Source organism: Cetorhinus maximus, chromosome 2 (genome assembly GCF_964194155.1).
Source record: "Cetorhinus maximus chromosome 2, sCetMax3.hap1.1, whole genome shotgun sequence".
Taxonomy (NCBI): Eukaryota; Metazoa; Chordata; class Chondrichthyes; order Lamniformes; family Cetorhinidae; genus Cetorhinus; species Cetorhinus maximus.
Window position 1 is genome coordinate 219,187,101 of NC_135880.1, and position 20,685 is coordinate 219,207,785.

General features: G+C 44.2%; 1 protein-coding gene across 1 annotated transcript in view; it reads right to left on the reverse strand.

The window, feature by feature from the left end:
* The window catches only part of dscaml1 (Down syndrome cell adhesion molecule like 1), a 462,975-nt gene that overhangs the window by 154,018 nt on the left and 288,272 nt on the right, over positions 1-20,685 (reverse strand). The window contains exons 8-10 of the mRNA XM_078532812.1: positions 7,522-7,800; positions 5,919-6,038; positions 3,341-3,517 (exon numbers count right to left, since the gene is read on the reverse strand). Of these exons, the coding sequence (XP_078388938.1) occupies positions 3,341-3,517; positions 5,919-6,038; positions 7,522-7,800 (576 nt within the window). The remainder of the gene's footprint in view (positions 1-3,340; positions 3,518-5,918; positions 6,039-7,521; positions 7,801-20,685) is intronic.

Below are 20,685 nucleotides of genomic sequence, written 5' to 3' on the forward strand. Positions count from 1 at the left end.
ATGCTGAAGAAACAAATCAAAGGCGATCAATAACTGTAACAAATGAAGGTTAACTCGAGACTCTGTGTAAACACACATTCCGCACTTCCCACCCACAAAGAAATGAAACAAACGTGTTTATGGAGGCATCCGATTCTCTTGTTGAAATATCCTAAAGCTTGACACACCACAAATTAATCTTGAAGTGTTATGACTGTTCTGTAGCCAAATGTAGCAACCATTCTGCATTATCATTGTCTCACAGACAACAATAAGATGATTGATCAGTTAATGTGCTGCCTGAAATTGGAAGCAGATTCAAGAGTAACTTTTCAAAGGGAATTGGTTTATATACTGGAACAGGAGAAATTTGCAGGGCTATGGGGAAAGAGTAGGGGGGGCGGTGGGACTCATTGGATAGGCCCTTCATAGTGCCGCCAACAGTGCGGAGGGCCGATTGACCTACTTCTGTGCTGCATGATTCTATCCAGTTCTGGTGTAGTTAGTTGAGGGAGGAATATGTTGGGGGTGCTGGGAGAACTCCCCTTTCAAATAAAAGCAAAAAACTGCGGATGCTGGAAATCCAAAACAAAAATAAAAATAAAAATACCTGGAAAAACTCAGCAGGTCTGGCAGCATCTGCGGAGAGGAACACAGTTAACGTTTCGAGTCCGTATGACTCTTCAACAGAACTAAGTAAAAATAGAAGAGAGGTGAAATATAAGCTGGTTTAAGGGTGGGGAGTGGGACAAGTAGAGCTGGATAGAGGACCAGTGATAGATGGAGATAGCCAAAAGATGTCATAGACAAAAGGACAAAGAGGTCCTCTTTGAGAGAGTAACTTTTCAAAGGGAAGTGGTTTATATACTGGAAAAGGAGAAATTTGCCACCTATCACTAGCCCTCTATCCAGCTTTACTTGTCCCACCCCCCCACCCTTAAACCAGCTTATATTTCACCTCTTTTCTATTTTTACTTAGTTCTGTTGAAGAGTCATATGGACTCGAAACATTAACTGTGTTCCTCTCCGCAGATGCTGCCAGACCTGCTGAGTTTTTCCAGGTATTTTTATTTTCCCTTTCAAATAGTTGGATTCAGGGGGCCGGAGGGCAACTTCCCTGTGCCAAGCTTATGTTTTAAGGTTAACTTTTGATTGTGTTTTGCTGCCCGTGTTGAGGCAGCCACTAAGTCACCTTTTACTTAACAAGCTTCTGATTGATTAGCTCATTACACCGAGGAGAAAGTATTTTTTTATTGTACTCTGTGTGACAATCCCACAGGAGGGAAATCAATCACTTCTCATCCTTCAGTATTGATCACCTCTTGCTATCTGTTGTTCTTGGAAGCTTCCCTCCCCTCCCCCACCAAGACAACTGAAAACATCTGCAATCATGGAGCTTGTTAACTACATCAATTCAAGAGTCTAATGAAATAGGAAACTACAGCATGACAGAAGTGGATTATTAAACCGCAACTAAATGAAGTCTGATGAGATCAATCTCTCTATGGAACATGCAGTATTGACAGGTTCTTTGCTCCTCTGCAGGTATGGCAGAGGACTAGGTGAAGTGCTCCGAGAATAACAGTTAAAAATTAGGAAGAAGACAAGTCCAGTCTGTTTTTTTTTTAGCCAAAGGACTGAAGTTACCAGAGAAAACAGATTTCTAGAGAGTCAATGGATCATGACATCGTGAGAAGGTGGGACACTATTGTTTGGCTTCTAAAAAGGAGGTTCTTGAGCTTAATGGTCTTTTCCTATTTCTAATCATTTATATGTCTAAAAGCCCTCGCTCTCTTCTAGGATTATAATGTAACATTGAATATAAATGTCACGCTTTCTCTCAGATTTTTAATCATGTATCAACTGGGAGTGTGACTCACAGATCAGTACAAGTGAACTTTGGCCTAGAGGTGAACAGACAACTTTATAATCTGTGCAACAGCAGGCTCAACTTCTTCAGGCTGACTTAGCGTTAAATGCTCCTCGAACTGTACACTTTGAACACTGGCAACACCCACGCCCCAACGTGGTCTCAGTTCAGTTCATTACAGGTCATCTCGCATGTTCTGGAAATGAATAAAATGGGGACACAGTCTGTAGATCTGAGCGTATATGGGAATGTTCAAAGTTTCTTCTGCTGGTTTGATCCTTAGAGCAGAGAAGGTTAAAGGAAGATTTAATAGAGGCGTTCAATATTATGAGGTGCTTTGAGAAAGTAAATAGGGAGAAATTGTTTCCACTGGCAGGAGGGTCAGTAACTAGAGGCCACAGGTTTAAGGTAATTGGCAAAAAACTAGGAGGGAGATGAGAATTTTTTTTATGCAGTGAGTTTTTATCATCTGGAATGCACCGACTGAAAGGACTGAGTGGAAACAGATTCAATCGTAACTTTCACATGAGAATTAGATATATGCTTGAAAGGGAAATTTGCAGGGTTTTGGGGTAAGAGCAGGGAGCTGGACTAATTGGATAGCTCTCTCAAAGGGCTGGCATAGACACGATAGGCCAAATGTCCTGCTTCCGTGTTGTATAATTCTATGGTCTGGTTGAGCCTAATGTAAAAATGAGAACATTGTTCTTTCACCTTCGCAGTCAAGCAGCTAGTATCGATTAAGTTCTCGGGAGGCAGTTGTGATGTACGTTGAACAGCCACGTGCATAGACTTTCAAACAGACATTCCATGGCCGGAATCCTACGCTAACTGTGTGGGTGTGCCGCCCGACCTGACAGCACGTGAAATCGCAAGAGAAGACGTCGGGTACCCGTCCCGACATCATTGTGCACTCGCGCGATATTTTACTTGGCGGGCGCGTGCGGCAGTCGCAAGTGCACCCGCCGACAATTAAGCCCATTAATGAAACAACTGAAATCGATTTTACGCAGCCCGTCCACTTTTACGGTCGGCGGATGGGCCAATCGGCCAGGCGGCCTTTACATTTTCGCTGAAACCTCGATACAGGGCGGGATGGAATGTCTGGGGTGAAATTTAATTTAAAAAAAAGGATATCTGGGGACTGACTTTTTTTTGAGTTCTGCTGTCAGGTGCTTGAATAGACAAAGTTTGGTGTATTTTTTTCTTGCCGTTTGATCTCTCCAGGTCTGCAGCCGCAGCAGCCTTCAGGGAGCTCACTGGAAGTGCCCACCCTCACCCTCGCTTTTGTTGGTGCCCGCCCGCTCGCTGTTAATTGGCCAGCCGCGTGAAATTGCGGTCAGGGGCCAATCGCGGGAGGAGTGCTTTTCGAGCCCTCCTCCGAGCCTGTCGATCGTGCGCACCTGGCGAATGTACGGTTCAGGCCTACGGATTTCAATTAGGCTTTCCTGAAAATGTAGTCTAGAAACGAATGCAAATTAAGGTACTTACTCTTTACTGTAAGAAACATGGACTTGCTGATGTCTGTGCCAACACCATTGCTCGCCTGGCAAAGATAATACCCAATGTCTTCTTCCAAGACATGGCGAATCAACAAGGAACCATTTGCCAGGATCTGAATTCGGCCTGTCAGTGGTACTGGGTGATACTGCTGAGGATTTCCGCTTCCTGCAAAGGATGAAGTCAGTAATAAATCATTGAATTCAGAGGGTTAGTGAGAAATGACATATACATTAATCCCACTGAGACCCAAATGAACATGCTTAATCATGAAGGTGCTCGGGTGAGCATTACTTGTCACCACCACTGGAATACAAACGTAATGAGTTTTTAAAAAGTAGCAGCATCTCCCGCCCTGAAATTTCTGCGTCAACAAAGTACATCGCAGGACTGGAAATGCTCCTGTGCCTTTACCTTATAACAAGCATGATTTGGACAAAAGCAACACAAGCAAGCCTGTTTAATTTTTACCGCAACAAACTTAAGTTTATCCTTATGTTAAAAAAAATAGATTACGGATGTTCTCTCCATATATAGTCGCGACTCGAATCGGTTATTACCTTTGATTGTAGAGTGCATTTTAAAAAGTTTGTTCGGCATTTTAAAAAAAACACATTTCCCATTCGTATCTGTGATAATCTTAACCCACACATCCGTGTTTATCAAACTTGGTGAAGGCGATGAATTAAAGAGAGTGGCAGGGGAAAGGAGTTCACAATGCTTCTCTGTCGATTTGATCATCCCTTTATTCTTAGCCGTTATGGAATTGGGTTTTGTGGAGCGGAGTCTTTATTTGTGTCAGGTTGGTAACTCTAATCATTAGGGTAGTAATTCTCTTGAGAAAATCTTGGCTGGTCCAAATGACTGGTCTGGGTACTCACAACACCCAGCTCTCAGCTATGGCTTTTCAGATTGCTTTGTGGCTTCAGCTGTGGCTTAGGCTGAAGCTGGTGAGGGTAGCCAGTAACTACTGCAGTCAGCGAGGAGAGATGCCTATCCTCCATTGTAATAAGGGCAAAACGTGATGGAGCCTTTCATGTTGATCAATGGCGTCACATGGCGACAGTGTATGTGGCACTTAAGGGTTACACTTTTACCGTGCAGTACGTCATGGATAGTCACCCGTTAAAAGGATTTTAATTGAAGCTACTGCATATGTATCCCCAGTTAAACTGTCATATCAGCATTTCCACTGAGGCTACAAACAGGATCTCTCTCTTTTATCCCTTTTGAAGGGTTTTGAGGTGTCTAAGATGATTAAAGAGCTGTACATCAGTATGAGTCAATATTCTCAGGTGCTGCTAAGGTAGGAGAATGCAATTATCTGTATATAGGAAACCAGTCTTGCATTTCATAAGAAATTGATCCTGAAACTGATTTCCATGCAGGTTCCCCAGCAAGATCCTTTAAAGATAAACATTGAGCAAGATTGCACAGGGTAGAGCTGCCAACTCTCCAGAAATGTCTTGCAGACATTTAAAGTTATTTACAGAACACTGCTGTTTACAACCCAGAGGGAAGATAATAGCTGTTAAGAAAAAAAAAAAATCTTCTTTCAATACTTTTTCTTATTAATTATAAACATTTTGGAGGTCAGTATCGATAAATAGTCAAGAATCATCCAATCAGGTAATGAACAATGAGGATTGACATGTTGGACGACCAGTGGTAGGGCAGCTGGAGGAGGAAGTTTATGCAATGAACTTCAAAAAGGGCTGTAAAGATTTGCCCTGCAATTACACTCAGAGACCCGGGTGTGTATGTACATAAGTCATTAAAGGTGGCAGGACAGGTAGAGAGAGCAGTTTCTAAAGCATACAGAATTCTAGGCTTCATTAATAGGGGCATAGAGTACAAGGGCAGGGAGGTTATGATGAACTTATATTAGACACTGTTTAGACCTCAGCTGGAGTATTGTGAACAGTTCTAGGCGTCACACTATAGGAAGGATGTGAACGCATTGGAGAGAGTGCAGAAGAGGTTTACGAGAATGGTTCCAGGGATGAGAAACTTCAGTTATGAGGAAAGATTGGAGAAGCTGGGACTGTTTTCCTTGGATAGGAGAAGGCTATGAGGAGACTTAATAGAAGTTATCAAAATCATGAGGGGTCCGGACAGAGTAGTTAGGGAGAAATAGTTCCCACTCGTAAATGGATCAAGAACCAGAGGGCACAGCTTTAAAGCAAATGCGAGGTGAGAAAAAACTTTTTGACACAGCGAGTAGTTAGGGTTCAGGATGCACTGCCTGTAATTGTGGTGGAGGCAGGTTCAATTGAGACATTCAAGAGGGTATTGGATGATTATCTAAATAGAAACAATGTGCAGGGTTAGGGGGAAAAGGCAGGAAATTGACACTAAGTTAAAATGCTCAGAGAGCCGGTGCAGACACGATGGGCAGAGTGGCCTCCTTCTACACTGTAACAATTCTGTGATTCCTTGAACAAGGTCAGTTAAAGTTGCGATCCGTCAAATGTTACGTTCTAACCACAGTCTGGATTTGTACCAATACCCACCAGCGCCCCGACTAGGGAAACAATGAGGAGTAAGTTTATGAGTAGCAGGGTCATACCTTTAGCATGCTTCCACATGACCTTGGGAGGAGGATATCCATCTACTGAGCAGTTTAGAACTCCAGCCTTTCCATAGATCCCGTCCTGGTTATTGGGCTGAACCACAAAACGAGGCGGCACTGGGAAATAGAAAAATAAATTACAATAATTGGGTCAATGTTAAAAATTAGGGTTGATCAAAAAGGGAGTGGGGTGTTGTGGTGGCAAATGTGAGCTTCAATGCTCAAAATGGTTTCTTTGACTTTTCTTATGGACGAACATTTTTCTTGGGCGCAGCACATTGACCAAGAGAATAATTCACCTGCAACCATGTACTGGATTGAGAGACACTGGTGCCCTAAAATGGTTATAAAAATAGCCATCACGCACATTCTATTCATATAAGTGAGTTGGCTGTGGCTCAGGTGCTGGCACTTTCCTCTCTGAGTCAGAGGGTTGCGGGTTCAAATCCCACTGCAGGATTTGCAAATATCGGCGAGACTGGCATTTCTGTGCAGCGCTGAGGGAGTGCTACGTTGTCACAGGCGATGCCTCTTCGATGAGACATTAAATTAAGGCCATTCTGGTGGAGGTCAAGGATCCCATGACATGATTCACAGGTGAGCAGCGGACTGGTCCTGGTCAATATTTATTGCTTAACCAATAGTTGACACCAAAAAACTGTATTCTCAGGAAAACAGCTACTACTGAAGTGTGATTACTGTTGCATTGTAGGTAAATGTGGCAGCCAATTTACACATAGCAAGATCCCACAAACACCTATTTAACGCACGGCCTTTAGTGGATCTTTTGGATCAGAGACTGAAAGGTCACCTCAACAACTTCCCCAGTGAAAATGGATTGAATAGATCCTGCCATCCCAGCGGCCTGGCTCCACATTTTCAGAAGGTTGCCACCAGAACTTGACTTTAAAGATATTTAGGACAGTTAATCAGAACAAAAGGTCGGAGGGCAGGATTATCCCCTCATCGCGTGGGCTCCGATCGCGATTTCACACTGGCTGGCCAATTAAAGGCCAGCCGGCATGAAAGGCAGGCCTCAGCACTGCCGGGGTGGGGCTGGGGGGGTTGCGGGAGGAATGCAAGTGCCGGGGGGGCACTGACAGCTCCCTAAAGGCACAGAGCTGCCTCAGGGAGCTGAAGGACCTTAAAATGAAAAGTAAACTTTTTACATATGATATAATCATGTCCCCACATGTGACTCAGTCACACGAAGAGGGACATGTGAAAAAAGACGTTAAAAATATTTAACTTTTGTTTAGTAACTGTTGGAAACCCCACCCCACCGGTGGATGAGGTTTCGTTTAAAATACAAAGGCCGCTTGGCCTTTTCGCCCGCCCAATTGAACGGTTGAGCGGGCAGCGAAAAAAGCAGCTTAATTACTTAAGGGGCTTAATAGACAACTTATCTGTCGGCGGGCGCATGGCCGCCTCTCTCACTTAAGAGTGCGCGATGACGTCGGGACACTCAGCCAGCGTCATCGCCCGCCATTTCACTCCCTTTCGGGTCGGGCACACGCCCGCCCACCCACAGGACGAAAAATTCCACCCATAAAGCCAAAAAAAATACGGGCAATGAATAAGTGCCTTGGGAGCTTCTCACCTCGTACAATGAGTCGTCGCTCTCTCATGACTGTCGCTGCCTCGTTGCTGGCAATGCAGGTGTAATTACCGTTGTGTTTCAGGGACACGCTGGAGATCTGCAAGGAGCTCATGAATTCTTTGGTTTCGATGGTGACCCCCGACCCAGAGAGAATCAGCTGACCGTCTTTTCTCCAGGTGATACGAATGGGCATGTCACCTGACGATACCACGCAGGGGATGTAGAGGAGCTGTCCTATTGAGGCTGGCGGGAACTCAAAAGGCTGGATTAAGGGAGGAACTGGAAAGAAAGAAGCATAATGAATTGGTCGGTAGATTTAACAAGGGACATTTAACTTCACTCAGTACCTCAGTCCCTTGCCTTCATTAATTTAATGTTTTTAAGGAGCGAATTTGGCGTAACTGTTTAACTGTTTCTTGACAATTGCTATATTTTATGATGAGGAAACAGTTTACAACTGAGATTTGAAAGACTGAATTTTCAGAAACCCAAGTTTGAATCTAAGACAGAGTTGAAGTAAGGAGTCTGAAAGAAGTGTATTTGGGGCATTTGCAAAGAAGCCTCTCACTCCCATTGACCAGCAACATAAAACTGCCACAATATTTTCCATCACTTGGCACTGACTTATTTTAATCAAGAGCGGCCAAAATTTTTTTTTTACTTGTTTGTGGGATGTGGTTGTCACTGGCTAGGCCAACATTTATTGCCCATCCCTAATTTCCTTTGTTCAGAGGGCATTTGAGAGTCAACCACATTGCTGTGGATCTGGAGTCACATGTAGGCCAGATCAGGTAAGGATGGCAGATTTCCTTCCCTAAAGGGCATTAGTGAACCAGATGGGTTTTTACGACAATTGACAATGGTTTCATGGTCATCATCAGGCTTTTATTTCCAGGCTTTTATTGAATTCAAATTCCACCATCTGGTGTAGCGTGATTCAAACTCAGGTCCCCAGAGCATTACCCTAGGGTCTGGATTACCAGTCCAATGACGATACCACTATGCCACCACCTCCCCTAATGATTGGTTATCCTGCTCCATGCTGTTCTGAACCTAGGAGTACTGAGTGGCACCTTTAATTTAGAAGAAAAGTAAAAGGGTCTTCCATTTCTCTAATGCCAAACTGCCTTACTGCTCTGAAGAAGGGTCATACAGACTCAAAATGTTAACTCTGTTTTTCTCTCTCCTCAGCTGCTGCCAGACCTGCTGAGTTTTTCCAGCACTTTCTGTTTTTGTTACTGTAGATTGTTTTAAGATGTTTTTGCCGGGAAGCTGCTGAAAGGAGTCAGAGATGGAATCAGATGGAGTCAGAGAAAAGATGGAAGCATGTCTATTAATGGATTAAAGGGACTACAGTGTCATGGCTGGGCTGAGGGCAGAAGATGTACCAGTCATGGAGATGGGGGTATATAAAGGACTGCGTTAAGGGGAAAATGCCAGTACAGGAGTAAAAAAAAGAGATCCAACCCATGAGTTGCTGTTTTCCCAACCCACTCTTTTCCCTTACCGACTTCTTAGAGTGTGTAGCTAGTTGAACTGTAATTAATAAAATTAGTGAAGCCACCATATTGTTTGTCTTGTCGAACTGATCTGCACTTTGCAGTACTCACCTTCCTCATCTCCAGGAGCACAAAAAGTAACAAATGCTCACTGTTCAAAATACATCTACCCCAATTCTACAAATTTCAACTTAAACAAATCACACAGTCAAGTGACTACCACAGATCAGTGAAAACGTGAAGATTCTCCTAGTGCATGACAATCTGAGTATTCCGCCAATGTAGGAGTTCTACATGCACTGAGAAAGTCCAAGGTCAGTGGACACCAGCAATAAAGCTACCACAGGCTAATTAGATGCTCTTAAATAATCAAATAGCAGGGGAAAAAAAACATCAAGGCATTAATTTCAAAAATCTCATCCTTGTTTTCAAATCTCTCCATAGCCTCGCACCTCTCTATTTCCAGAACCTCCTCCAGCCCTACAACCCTCTGAAATCTTTGCCTCTTCCAATTCTGCCCTCCTTCTTGTGCATCATTGGTGGTCATGTTCCCTCAGCCCTAAATATGGAATTCTCTCCCTAAACCTCTCCTGTTCTACACCTCTCTCTCCTCTTTTCCTTCAAAACACACTCTGCCTCTCCTAATATCTCTTTATCTGGCTCAATGTCAAATTTTGTTCGATAACCCTCCTGTGAAATGCCTTGGAATGGTTTACCAAATTGAAGTGCTCTATAAATGCAATTGTTGTAAGAATTTTTAAAGTTTAATATCCAGGAGTAATTTGTACTTCTCTTGGAGATAACCATTGGAAGCAAATGTGCCTGTGGCAAAACACATCAAAGTACAAACTTTACAGGTGTTGCACCCTTTCTGTTGACTTCATCAGGATATTAAAAATAAAGACCAAGATAGATGAGAGCCCAGAAGTTATAAGGGAATTGTCCCAAAGAGATTTTCTTTAAAAATAAACACAAACACAATTCACTGGGGTTAAGGGAGCTGAAGGCATGACCACCAATGATGCACAAGAAGGAGGGCAGAATTGGAAGAGGCAAAGATTTCAGAGGGTTGTAGGGAGGAGGTTCTGGAAATAGAGAGGTGCGAAGCTATGGAGAGATTTGAAAACAAGGATGAGATTTTTTAAATTAAGGCCTTGACGGTTTTTTTCCCCCTGTTATTTGATTATTTAAGAGCATCTAATTAGCCTGTGGTAGCTTTATTGCTGGTGTCCACTGTCCTTGATTTTCTCAGTGCATGTAGAACTCCTACAATTGGTGGAATATTCAGATTTTCATGCACTAGGAGAATCTTCACGTTTTCACTAAACCTTGCCAGGAGTCTCCGGAAGTTGAAGATTAATCTCCAGGATGCAGCTGTAGGCACCCCAGGAGAAAGATCTGTGGGGCGTTCAACAATATTGTATCTTTTTTTTCATTTGCTTTGACCCATTAGATACGAAAATAATGGAATTGGGGGAAACAAAACGAACAGTCAAGGCAAATGCAATTGGCTAACAAAGAGCCTGATGTCTTCCCCATTAGTGGAGGAAGGCAGTGTGCTTGGAAGATGTTACCAGTGGTGGGAGAGTGAGGGTTGGCTGGTTCAAGGTGTCATGTGCTGAAGGCTCCAGAGATACACCCAACCAGAGTTGTGATGCCGACCTTAGTGGGTGGCAGTGGGACAGGGGGTGGGGGGAGGTCCATGAATCTTGACTGCCACAAAAGCTGGGCCTTGGCTCCTTGGGCAAAATCTGCCAACATAGATGAGCTACTAAGCTGGAGATCAGACCAGAGGGTGACTAACTTTGCTGAGCCCCGAAATTCCACCTGGAGTTTTGGAACTCCCAGTTTTGAAAATCAGTGCCTTACATCAAGATGCGCTCCCTCGTAAACAGGAGCGATGTGGGTAATAATTTGGTAAAACACTTGCCCATGAAGGAATGGGTCTCTTTAACTCCCGGGCAGGCTCTGTTTTAATGTCGTTGTTTATGAGAAACTTTTTTATTCAAACTGAAGGAGACAGTAAATGAAAAGTTTTGCTTGGTTTAAAGATCCAAATGTGCAGGAGAGGATGTCAAACTTAATTATTTTCTTTTGGTTTTAAAGTCTGAAGCTCTCATAGGGGATCTGTGTCTTACCGATGAATTAAAGTATTACAGCTCTGCGTTTGCACAGCCAAATCCTCAAGGACACAAGCCACACTCTCGTGAAGCATAATCAGAATTTAATCACGGCAAGGCTAGGAGACTCAGTGGTCTAGTCTGAACACAAGGCTCCCTGCATAGCCCTGAATAATTAATGTGAGCAAGATGCATTTTAGATGTCTCCTTGAGCACTTAAAAAATGAGGTGTATTTTTTTTTTTAAACAGCTAGCAAAACATTTAAAAAAAACACCGCAGCAGCACGGGTGGAGATGAGCGCTGCACAGATTACATGTTTAATATGCTGTCGACATTGTGAAACCTTGTTTAGCATGTAGAAAGTACCTACATCTTATGTTACCATCAAACTGCATTGCTTCCAGCAATTTTTTTCCTTTCCCTTTGACGGACGCGCTGCATTTGTTAAAACAAGACAAGAGGATTTCCTCTGAAGATGCCAGGGGAATTTAATTAATTTAATTTTGCCGGGGCCATTACCATTGGCCTTAAAAGCGAAGGCAGCCAGCAATACCGCACCAGGCCCGGGTTATGCAAGAGCAAGGCGTCTCATGATGTTCCGATGCAGCTCATCACAAGCCTGAGGAACAGCACCTCATGGGGCAGAATTTTGCCCTCGGATGGTGGGCGGGCCCCACCGGCTCAGCGGCGGGCGGACAGCAGACCCCCGCCGCCGAAATGGGGACGGCCGCCATTTTGAGTGGGTGGGTCAATTAAGGTCCGTCCAGCGGCCTGCCCGACGGGAGGACGGTCAAAGTGCGCTCTTTCACGCATGCGCACGAAAGTGCGCTCTGCTCCCTGAGGCAAAGTCCTGTCTCAGGGAGATTACTGACAGGTAAGAAAAGTCAAAAAATAGAGGAATATTAAAATTATTAACATGTCCCCCTCATGTGATAATGTCACACGAGATGGGACATGTCAATAAGAAACACATAAAGTTTATTAAATTTTTTTAAAAACGGACATGAAGCTTCATCCCGCCAGTGGATGAAGTTTCATGAATAATCTGGAGCCCGCTGGGGCTCCTGGCCTGTCCTCCAGCCTTAAGCTTGGACGGGCAGGTCTTTAATGATCTTAACTAGCCTGTCAATGGCCTTAATTGGCCATTGACAGGTCGGCGGGCGGACAGCTGATTTCGCTGTCCACCCGCCTTCCTAAAAATTTAAAGGGGTTCCTCCCAACGTCATCCTGCGTCATTTTCCCCTCGGCGAGTGGGCCCCGTCCCCAAATCGCCAAGGGGAAAATCGTGGCCTATCTTTTGACTGGGCACTTTACAGCGTTCCGGACCCAACACCGACTTCAACAATTCTAAATTAAAACCTCTGCCCCCAATTTATCTCGTGTATTTTTTTGCTGGTTGGGCCTTTTCTTCTTGTTTCTTTCTCAATCCATTTACTTTCCATTCAGATGACGACTATCCTGCCATTCACACCTCATCTAGACACATTCTTACTTATCCCATCGCTCCTCCCTTTGGCTTGTAACCTTTTGCCATTTAATCTGTCTTGCCCTCTACCCTATCAGAGACCCTCCCTTCGATTCTTCTTCCCATCTGACCTCTTTTTATTTGCTCGAAACTGATTAAATTTCCAACCTTTCCCAGTTCTGATGGAAGGGCACAGACCCGAAACGTCAGCCTGGATTTTCCAGGAAAATTTGACGGACCAGCCAAAGGCCTGTTGACTTCGGGCAGACATTCCAGGTTCCACGATGGATGGGACTGGAAAATCCCAGCCGCTAACTCTGTTTCTCTCTCTCCCTGGTTCCCCTTCAAGTCACTCACCATCCTGACTTGGAAATATATTGTCGTTCCTTCACTGTCGCTGGGTCAAAATCCTGGAACTCCCTCGCTAACAGCACTGTGGGTGTGCCCACACCAAACGAACTACAGCGGTTCAAAAAGGCAGCTCATCACCACCTTCTCAAGCGTAACTAGGGATGGGCAATAAATGCTGGCCCAGCCAGTGAAGCCCACATCCCGTGAATGAATTTAAAAAATCTTTGCGCTCCTCCAATTCTGCCCTCCTGCTTACCCGTCACGAGCGGTCCCGTCTTCAGCTTCCTCTCCAGTTCTACACCTGTCTCTCCTCTTTTTTTCCCTCAAAACACACTCCACCTATCCTAATTTATTTTTGTTCACAATATAGTTTACCAGTCCAACCTGAGTAATTAGTGAATTTGTGTTTGAAGGATAGAAGGGAACACAAAATCCATTGTTCCCTTTCTGAGCTGGAGAGTTCAGGTGTTTCAGGAATGTGAATCTCCTCATTAACAAGGGTCCTTATGTTGTGAAGTAACTTTACATGTTGACTTTAATTTTATATTTAAGGTGCACATGCAGCAATTTCTTGAAACTCACAAGGGAGGTATTGTTTCATGATTTGGAACGTGGGGTATCTCGTCCTTGCCACAAACTGTTGGCTTCTTACACACTAATATGAAGATCAGCATTACTTTCCCAAAACATTTCTGGGCCAAAATCGTTTTTTTTTCAAAAGAATGCCATTAAATCCAGCCTCAACATAAATCATCAGGGGGAAAAGTTACAATGACTGGCATCAGAGCCTTTCAACAAGAGGGAGGAAGGTCAGCCAAGTCTCCTGTTTCTGTGTGAACAGGTGCAGTTGGCCGAACTGTTTGCCCAGTGCCCCTTAGCTCGGCTCCCAGAAAGACGTTCCCACCTTGGGTGAAATACTAAAATGTGACTGCTGTTTGTGGAACTGAACCCCAAGGTCAATCAGCTGCTTAATATCAGGAGGGATTTGGAGCAGAGGGAAAACAACAAACAACAAAATAACTAGCCTCACTCGTCAAAATTGTGGGGAAGGGTAAGAATGGGACCATTTCTAATGTATTAACAAGCATATATCAGAATGAGGAGGGACTATACATAACTAAATAACCCTGCTAACATATCTTCTCACTCTCCTCCAAAACAGTGTATCTCTTTCTCATCAGACAGTCTAAAATCAAGACGTTGTGAATTCTTCAGCCATCCCCATCAGCTAATTAGTAATTGTTAATTATTGTCCATTTGGTAGTTCTTTCAGAGAGCCAGCACAGACATAATGGGCCGAGTGGCCTCCTTCTCTGCTGCTTGGTTTTCTCTGTAACACTTTTCCACTTTGCTACCTGGCCTCCTGCTAAAATTTTTCAAATGTGGGAAATAAAAATGGTTTATTTTAAACCTTCATTTCAAACGTACTGTAAAGTGGATGATACAGGAACACTGGCTGCAGTGCCAGGCAGTAACATGGTCAAAGAGGGAAAGGTTTCTACTGAGCATTCTGGCATCACAGGGGACGAATCAATCACTGTTTAAAGGAAAACAACAGCAGGAAAGCAAAGAGGCAGCGACCACAATCTACACCGGGAAAGAAACACTCAGGTCCTTAATAACAAGTGAACCTGTTCTTGAATATAGGCGCATCAGATCAGGGGCTGAATTTTACGTGCCCCCACCAGGCATGTTTTCGGGAGGAAGCTGCGTAAAATAGGGCAGGGGCCAACCTTCCTGCCCACCCCCGAACTCATCCCCATAACACGGTAGGTGGGTGGATGCCGAAATTGGCAGCTGGCAAAAAATAATAAAGGGTCAACTGAGCTTATTAACAAGTCAATTGACCCCCAATAATACACTGCCCACGCCATAGCCTGGTTGGCAAGGGCAGTCGAGCTGTGGTGGGCAAGCCGTTTTCGAAAATGCTTTTTAAAAGGGTGGGAAGGAAGTGGGGATGAGGCTCCATCTTCGGGGGTGCCCTTTGTGCATGGGGGCAGTCCCCCTACGAATGTAACCGCCCTTTATTCCTACCCACCTACTTGCCAAAACCCACCACCCCACTCCCTAAACTAGCCGAACCCTTCCTGCCCAATACCCTGGACATACATCGCCCCACGATCCATTAGGCCTTCTCCTTGGGACTGGTTTCTTGTGTTCTTGGTGCAGCCCGGACTGCTGGAGCTGCTGGCCAATCCGATTGGCTGGCAGTTCCCGAGGATGGGACTCCCACTCTCTCCCCCCCACCCCCCCCCCACCCCCCCCCAAGTGAGGGGCAGAAGTCCCTCGGCAGGCAATTTCACCCGCAGTGCGTTATAGCTGCGGGGCAGGCTGGCACACAGTGAGTCGGCGTCCCCCCAACTTTGTTTTGGCGGGGGGGGGGGTGCGCGCGTGGTGGAGCCGTAATATACAGCCCCAGGGGTCGATCATTCAGCCCCTCAAGCCTGCTCTGCCATTCAGTTATGGCTGATCTATCCCGCAACTCCATTTTGCCTTTGCTCCATGTCTCTTGATACCCTGACCAACAAAAAATCAATCGATCTCAGTCTTGAAAGCTTCAATTGTCTCGGCATCCATAACTTTTTGAGGGAGGCAATTTAAAATTTCTAGAACACAAGAATTGGGAGCAGGAGTAGGCCATTCGGCCCCTAAAGCCTGCTCTGCCATCCAATAAGATCATGGCTGATCTGATAATAAGAGCAAAATACTGCAGTTGCTGGAGATCTGAAATATAAACAGAAGGTGCCGGAAAAACCCAGCAGGCCTCATCTATGGAGGGAGAAAAAGAGTTAACATTTCGAGTCCAATATGACTCTTCTTCGAAGCCAGAGTTCAAATTTAAATTTTTCAAATTTAAGATGCTAGTCTTAAATCCACACTTCTTACTCTCAAACCTAATGTGAAATCCAATCATGTTATGATCACTGGTACCTAGAAGCTCCTTTACCATAAGGTCATTAATTAACTCTGCCTCATTGCACACAACCATATCTAGTATAGCCTGTTCTCTGGTTGGCTCTAGAATATGCTGCTCTAAGAAATCGATCCGTAAAAACTCTATGAACCCATCTTCCAGGCTACCTTTGCCGATCTGATTCATCCAGTACGTGTTTGTGTAAATTAAAATCACCCATGATTACTGCCGTACCTTTCTTACAAGCCCCCATTGCCTCTTCCTGTGTACTCCATCCTACTGTGTAGTTACTGTTAGGCAGCCTATGAACTACTCCCACAAGTGACTTTGCTATTTCTTACCTCTACCCAAACTGATTCTACGTCTTGATCTTTAGAACTAAGATCATTTGTCACTAACCCTACAGCCCTTTTACAGTCCTTTGAGTGAAAAAAATCTGTCCTAATTTCTCTCATAAATGACCTCACTGTAAAGCCAAAACCATTTGCTGGAGGGAGAATTTCAGAAGGTCAATTGATCATTTTTATCGCCAATTTCATTTTGTTTTCAGTAACAAAAATTTGGGTTCTTCAGTTTAAATCCAAAAGACACTTGAGTTCTTAGTGTTTTACTAATTAAAATATTGGTTGACCTGCCTGATATTTTGATGGTGACGTTCTCAGTGCCAGAAATGTCTTATCTATAACCTGTTGTGTTATGCTTTCCCTGTTATCTACACCCGCAAGGTCACATTCATTGAAGGAGCTGCAACAGGGAATGGAGTAAGGGTATAGACACCAGGTGAACAGATCACACACAAAACTCCCCATGGTTTATGACTGATTTTTAATTACATTTGTGTCACCTAGACTACAATTAACTCTTAAACACAAGGTAATGTTTGGCCTAGCAATAATAAAGCACTTTCAGGAACAATGCATGTTTCCTGACACTGGAGGCAACATATGACAATGGAAAATTAAGCCCATTGAAGTTCTGTATTATCAGATCTGACAAAAAGCCATAGAGTCATAGTTATTTACTGCACAAATGGAGGCCATTCGGCCCATTGAGTCCATGCCGGCCTCCCCACGGGGCAGTCCAATCAGCTCCATTCACCCGCTCGATCCCCAGCTCTGCAGGTTTGTTTCCTGAGCCTACAAGTGAGCCCTCTCAGTGCCGCGGTGTTGGGCTGAAGACCGGCTTTCTGCTCATTGGAGCAACTTGATTCAAACCCATAAACACGGCAAAGGTGTTTATTACTGAACAACTCTTCAAAGGAACTCTGATAGCCAGATGTTTTGGCACTGAAGAAGAATGGCGCAAATCTGAACACTGGCAGCCACTGAAAACAAAACCTCAATTCAAACAGAAAGTCATCGGCCTTCCCTTATACATTCATTTTGTACTTGTTTACACTGTTTCCCATCAATGGCACTTGGGCATTGTGATTTAACAGCAGGATCAATGGCTGCGCATTTTGCCAATGGCCCCAAATTAAGGCACATAGGAATGAAGCGATCAGGCTTTTTAAGTGAAAATGTGTTCTGTCTTGCTGACAGTCCCTCCTCCCTTCCTCTCCCAAGGTCTCATTTGATACCCTAGGGACCAGATGTCCCCCAGTCATGGCTGCTATTCGTGAATGATAGGAACAGACAGCAAACTAACTGTGGGAGCATCGCAATCGGCGCCCACCAACTATCAAGGGTCAAAGTATTATTGTCTGGGGTCAGAGTATTACTGTCAAAGGTCAGATTATTACACTCAGGGATCAGAGTAATAATGCCAGGGTTCAAAGTATTATTGTCAAGGGTCAGAATATGATGTCAGCATCAGAGTATTCATGTCAGGGATCGGTGTACTAATGTCAGGAATCAAAGTATTACTGTCAGGGGTCAGAGGATTACTGTCAGGGGTCAGGGTATTACTGTGAGGGTCACAGTATTACTATCAGGGTCACAGTATTACTGTTAGGAGTCAGAGTATTGCTGTCGAGGTAATCAGATTGTATATCCCACCTTCCTTAGCCAAACCAAGCAATACTAATGGGGTAGATTCTCCAACTTCTAGTTATCAGGTAATATAGAAACATGAAAACTTATGGTACAGAGCAAGGCCTTTAGCCTCATCATGTCTCTGCTGGCAGGTGCCAGTAGTCATGCATAATCTAGCACCATTTTCCACAATGATAGCTACTGAATAGGCTCTTCCTCTACAGCACAGTATAACTGAGTTGGCTTATGTAGGACAGTTCAAGTGTGCACCGAGCTTGGTGCCAGACATGTATATAAATCTCATTTCTTTATTTCCACAAGTTACTGAGCCACCTTCCGTGCCTTCCCCAAGTGACCATCCTTCATTTGGGAGTCTGGGCAGTCACTATTTGACTGACAATTTTACAACAGGGGCCATTTTGGTAATTAGAATTGGGTAATTTGTTCCATTCTTTTTTTGCTGTTAACTCAGGAGCGTTGGGGCCAGTTGTGCCTAGGCTGAGTTCAACCAACTCAGCACGGCTCATGATTAATACTGGGGCCTTCTAGGCTCAATGGCTGAGCAACTCACTACCCCCAGCTGAAGGGTCAGGGAGAACCTATTAAGTCTTTTGTAACGTTAATGTTGTCCTGAACTATAGGACTGAGCCCTTCCTTAGATTTAAAAAAAAACACAGGCAATGGGAATTCTTAAACCGAGAGTGTCCTTATCATTCACAATTTCTCTCAGTGCCCGTTATTGGTTTTTAAATTCGCAATAAATGTGGAGTATAAATAGAGGCAGCCTTTCCAATAAAGCTTTTGTGGAGATTCACTTTGGAAATGGCTGTTCCTTTAATCGCAGTATTCCATTAAAAATTTAATCCAAAAAGCATTTAGGATTCAATATCACCCTTTTCCTTGTAGGTTTCATTGCACGCGCCGTGGATTCAACAGAGGGAACATTCGACAATATTTATAAGTCTTGTTTCGCCATGCACTATATGGCTAAGTCAATGGCAGTCTGTACCTCCACTGTCCTAAAGAAACCTCTCAGCTGAAGAGCTCAGGGGCACTGATGAGAAAATGGGCTGTGTTCCTCACTCCTGACTGCTTTCAAACAGGTCCTCTTAGAAATACTCAAGTGGATTTAGGGATTGGAATGTCAACACTCACCACCCGGGCACACCCATGTAAATACAGAAAATGCTGGAAATACTCAAGAGGTCAGGCAGCTTCTGTGGAGAGAGAAACAGAGTTAACATTTCAGGTCGATGACCTTTCATCAGAACCGAACACCCACGTGAAGAATGGGAACGGTATAGAAAGATGTCTCTGTGACCTGGAGAAATAATGACTTGAGGCTTACCTTTACCTCCGGAAATTGCTGCACTTCTCCCTCTCTCTCTCTCTCTCTCTCCTCCTTTAAGATCCTCCTTAAAACCCATCCACTGGACCAAGCTTTTGGTCAGTTCTTCTAATCTCCCCTTCTTCGCTCAGTATCCACTTCCCCAATGCTACCTGGTGCACTAGGCTCAAGGCGCTACATAAATGCAAGCTGATGTCATGCTAAAACTGCAAGGATTGCCCAGGATAGGGATGGGGTGTAGGGAAGGCCGCTCAGTTTCCCCACACCTTAACCCATGGTCCATGAGGCCACTTGTAGCAATGCGAACAGCACACTAGCTGGGAGCCAGGCAACTCTCTGGGGGGATGGTATCAAACATGCAATCTCCCCAAACTGTAGGGCTCAGCAAAATAAGAGAGAACATTTCTGAACCATGAAAGGAATCTAGTGCAGCAATTTTAAAGGAAAACCTTAAGTACCATGATCTGCATCCCAAAGGAATCACTGAAGTGTACAGAGAGTGAAAATGCGATATATATCTTTGTATCTCTACTACAGCTGTAACATCTGTAATGTCTACCAAACCTCCACAACATTATCTCTCTCTCTAATATTCCTCTATATCTTGCTCCATGTATATTCATTGGTAAATAGTTATAATTAAAATGAACGGTTTCTTTGTTTAAATTCCGTGTGCGGATGCGAGCTGATACCACAGAACATCAAAGCCCAGAGGGAAGATTTGCTGCCTCTGAACAAATTAAATTCGAGTATCACATATGCCAGTGAGTGAAGGGATGATTGGCGCAGAGCAATGGTGGCAGTACCAGAGCTTGGAACAGTTTATCACAGTGATTGCTGTGAAGACTAGCTGCTGCACTTGCCCGGATTGAAAGTGTCGTTCCAGTCAAAGGCTGACAGAATTCTGGCGGAACATTCCCACCCGCTTCACCTAGGTGCCAAATGCTGTATCGGAGTTGACTGTAATCTCCGATAGCCACAAATGCTGGGCTGCTGACTGCTGTGGAGGAGCGTGTGTGGTCTACTGAATCTGTCATAGCTCAGATTTTATTCTGAGAATTGCTTAAAGGCACAGGCTTAAGTGTGTTGCTCTATCGCATTTTTTTTTTATATATATATATATAAAACACAACTGGCTTCTTCTTAGCAATGACATTGGTATTTCAGTGCCACACTCTGTGCCCACCTGAATTATGGATGGTCTAACACATTCTGACAGGAGATTATAGAATCACGGAGGTATTTTTCTGTGTTACACTGCACCTTCTCAGCCCACTGTCTTCCTCTGCAGCTAAAGCAGCAGAGACTAACATGCCAGAGCGGAATTCCTGAGCCACACCAGGCCATGTGCAATAGAGTTGACCGCCAAGGTGTGACCGATCGTCTCACGATACGGAAGGCTGCCAAAGCAGAACTGTACATAATCCATAATATTAATAGCCTTGTTCTTAAAACGCTGCTCATGTCCATAGCCAACTGCATAACTACAGATG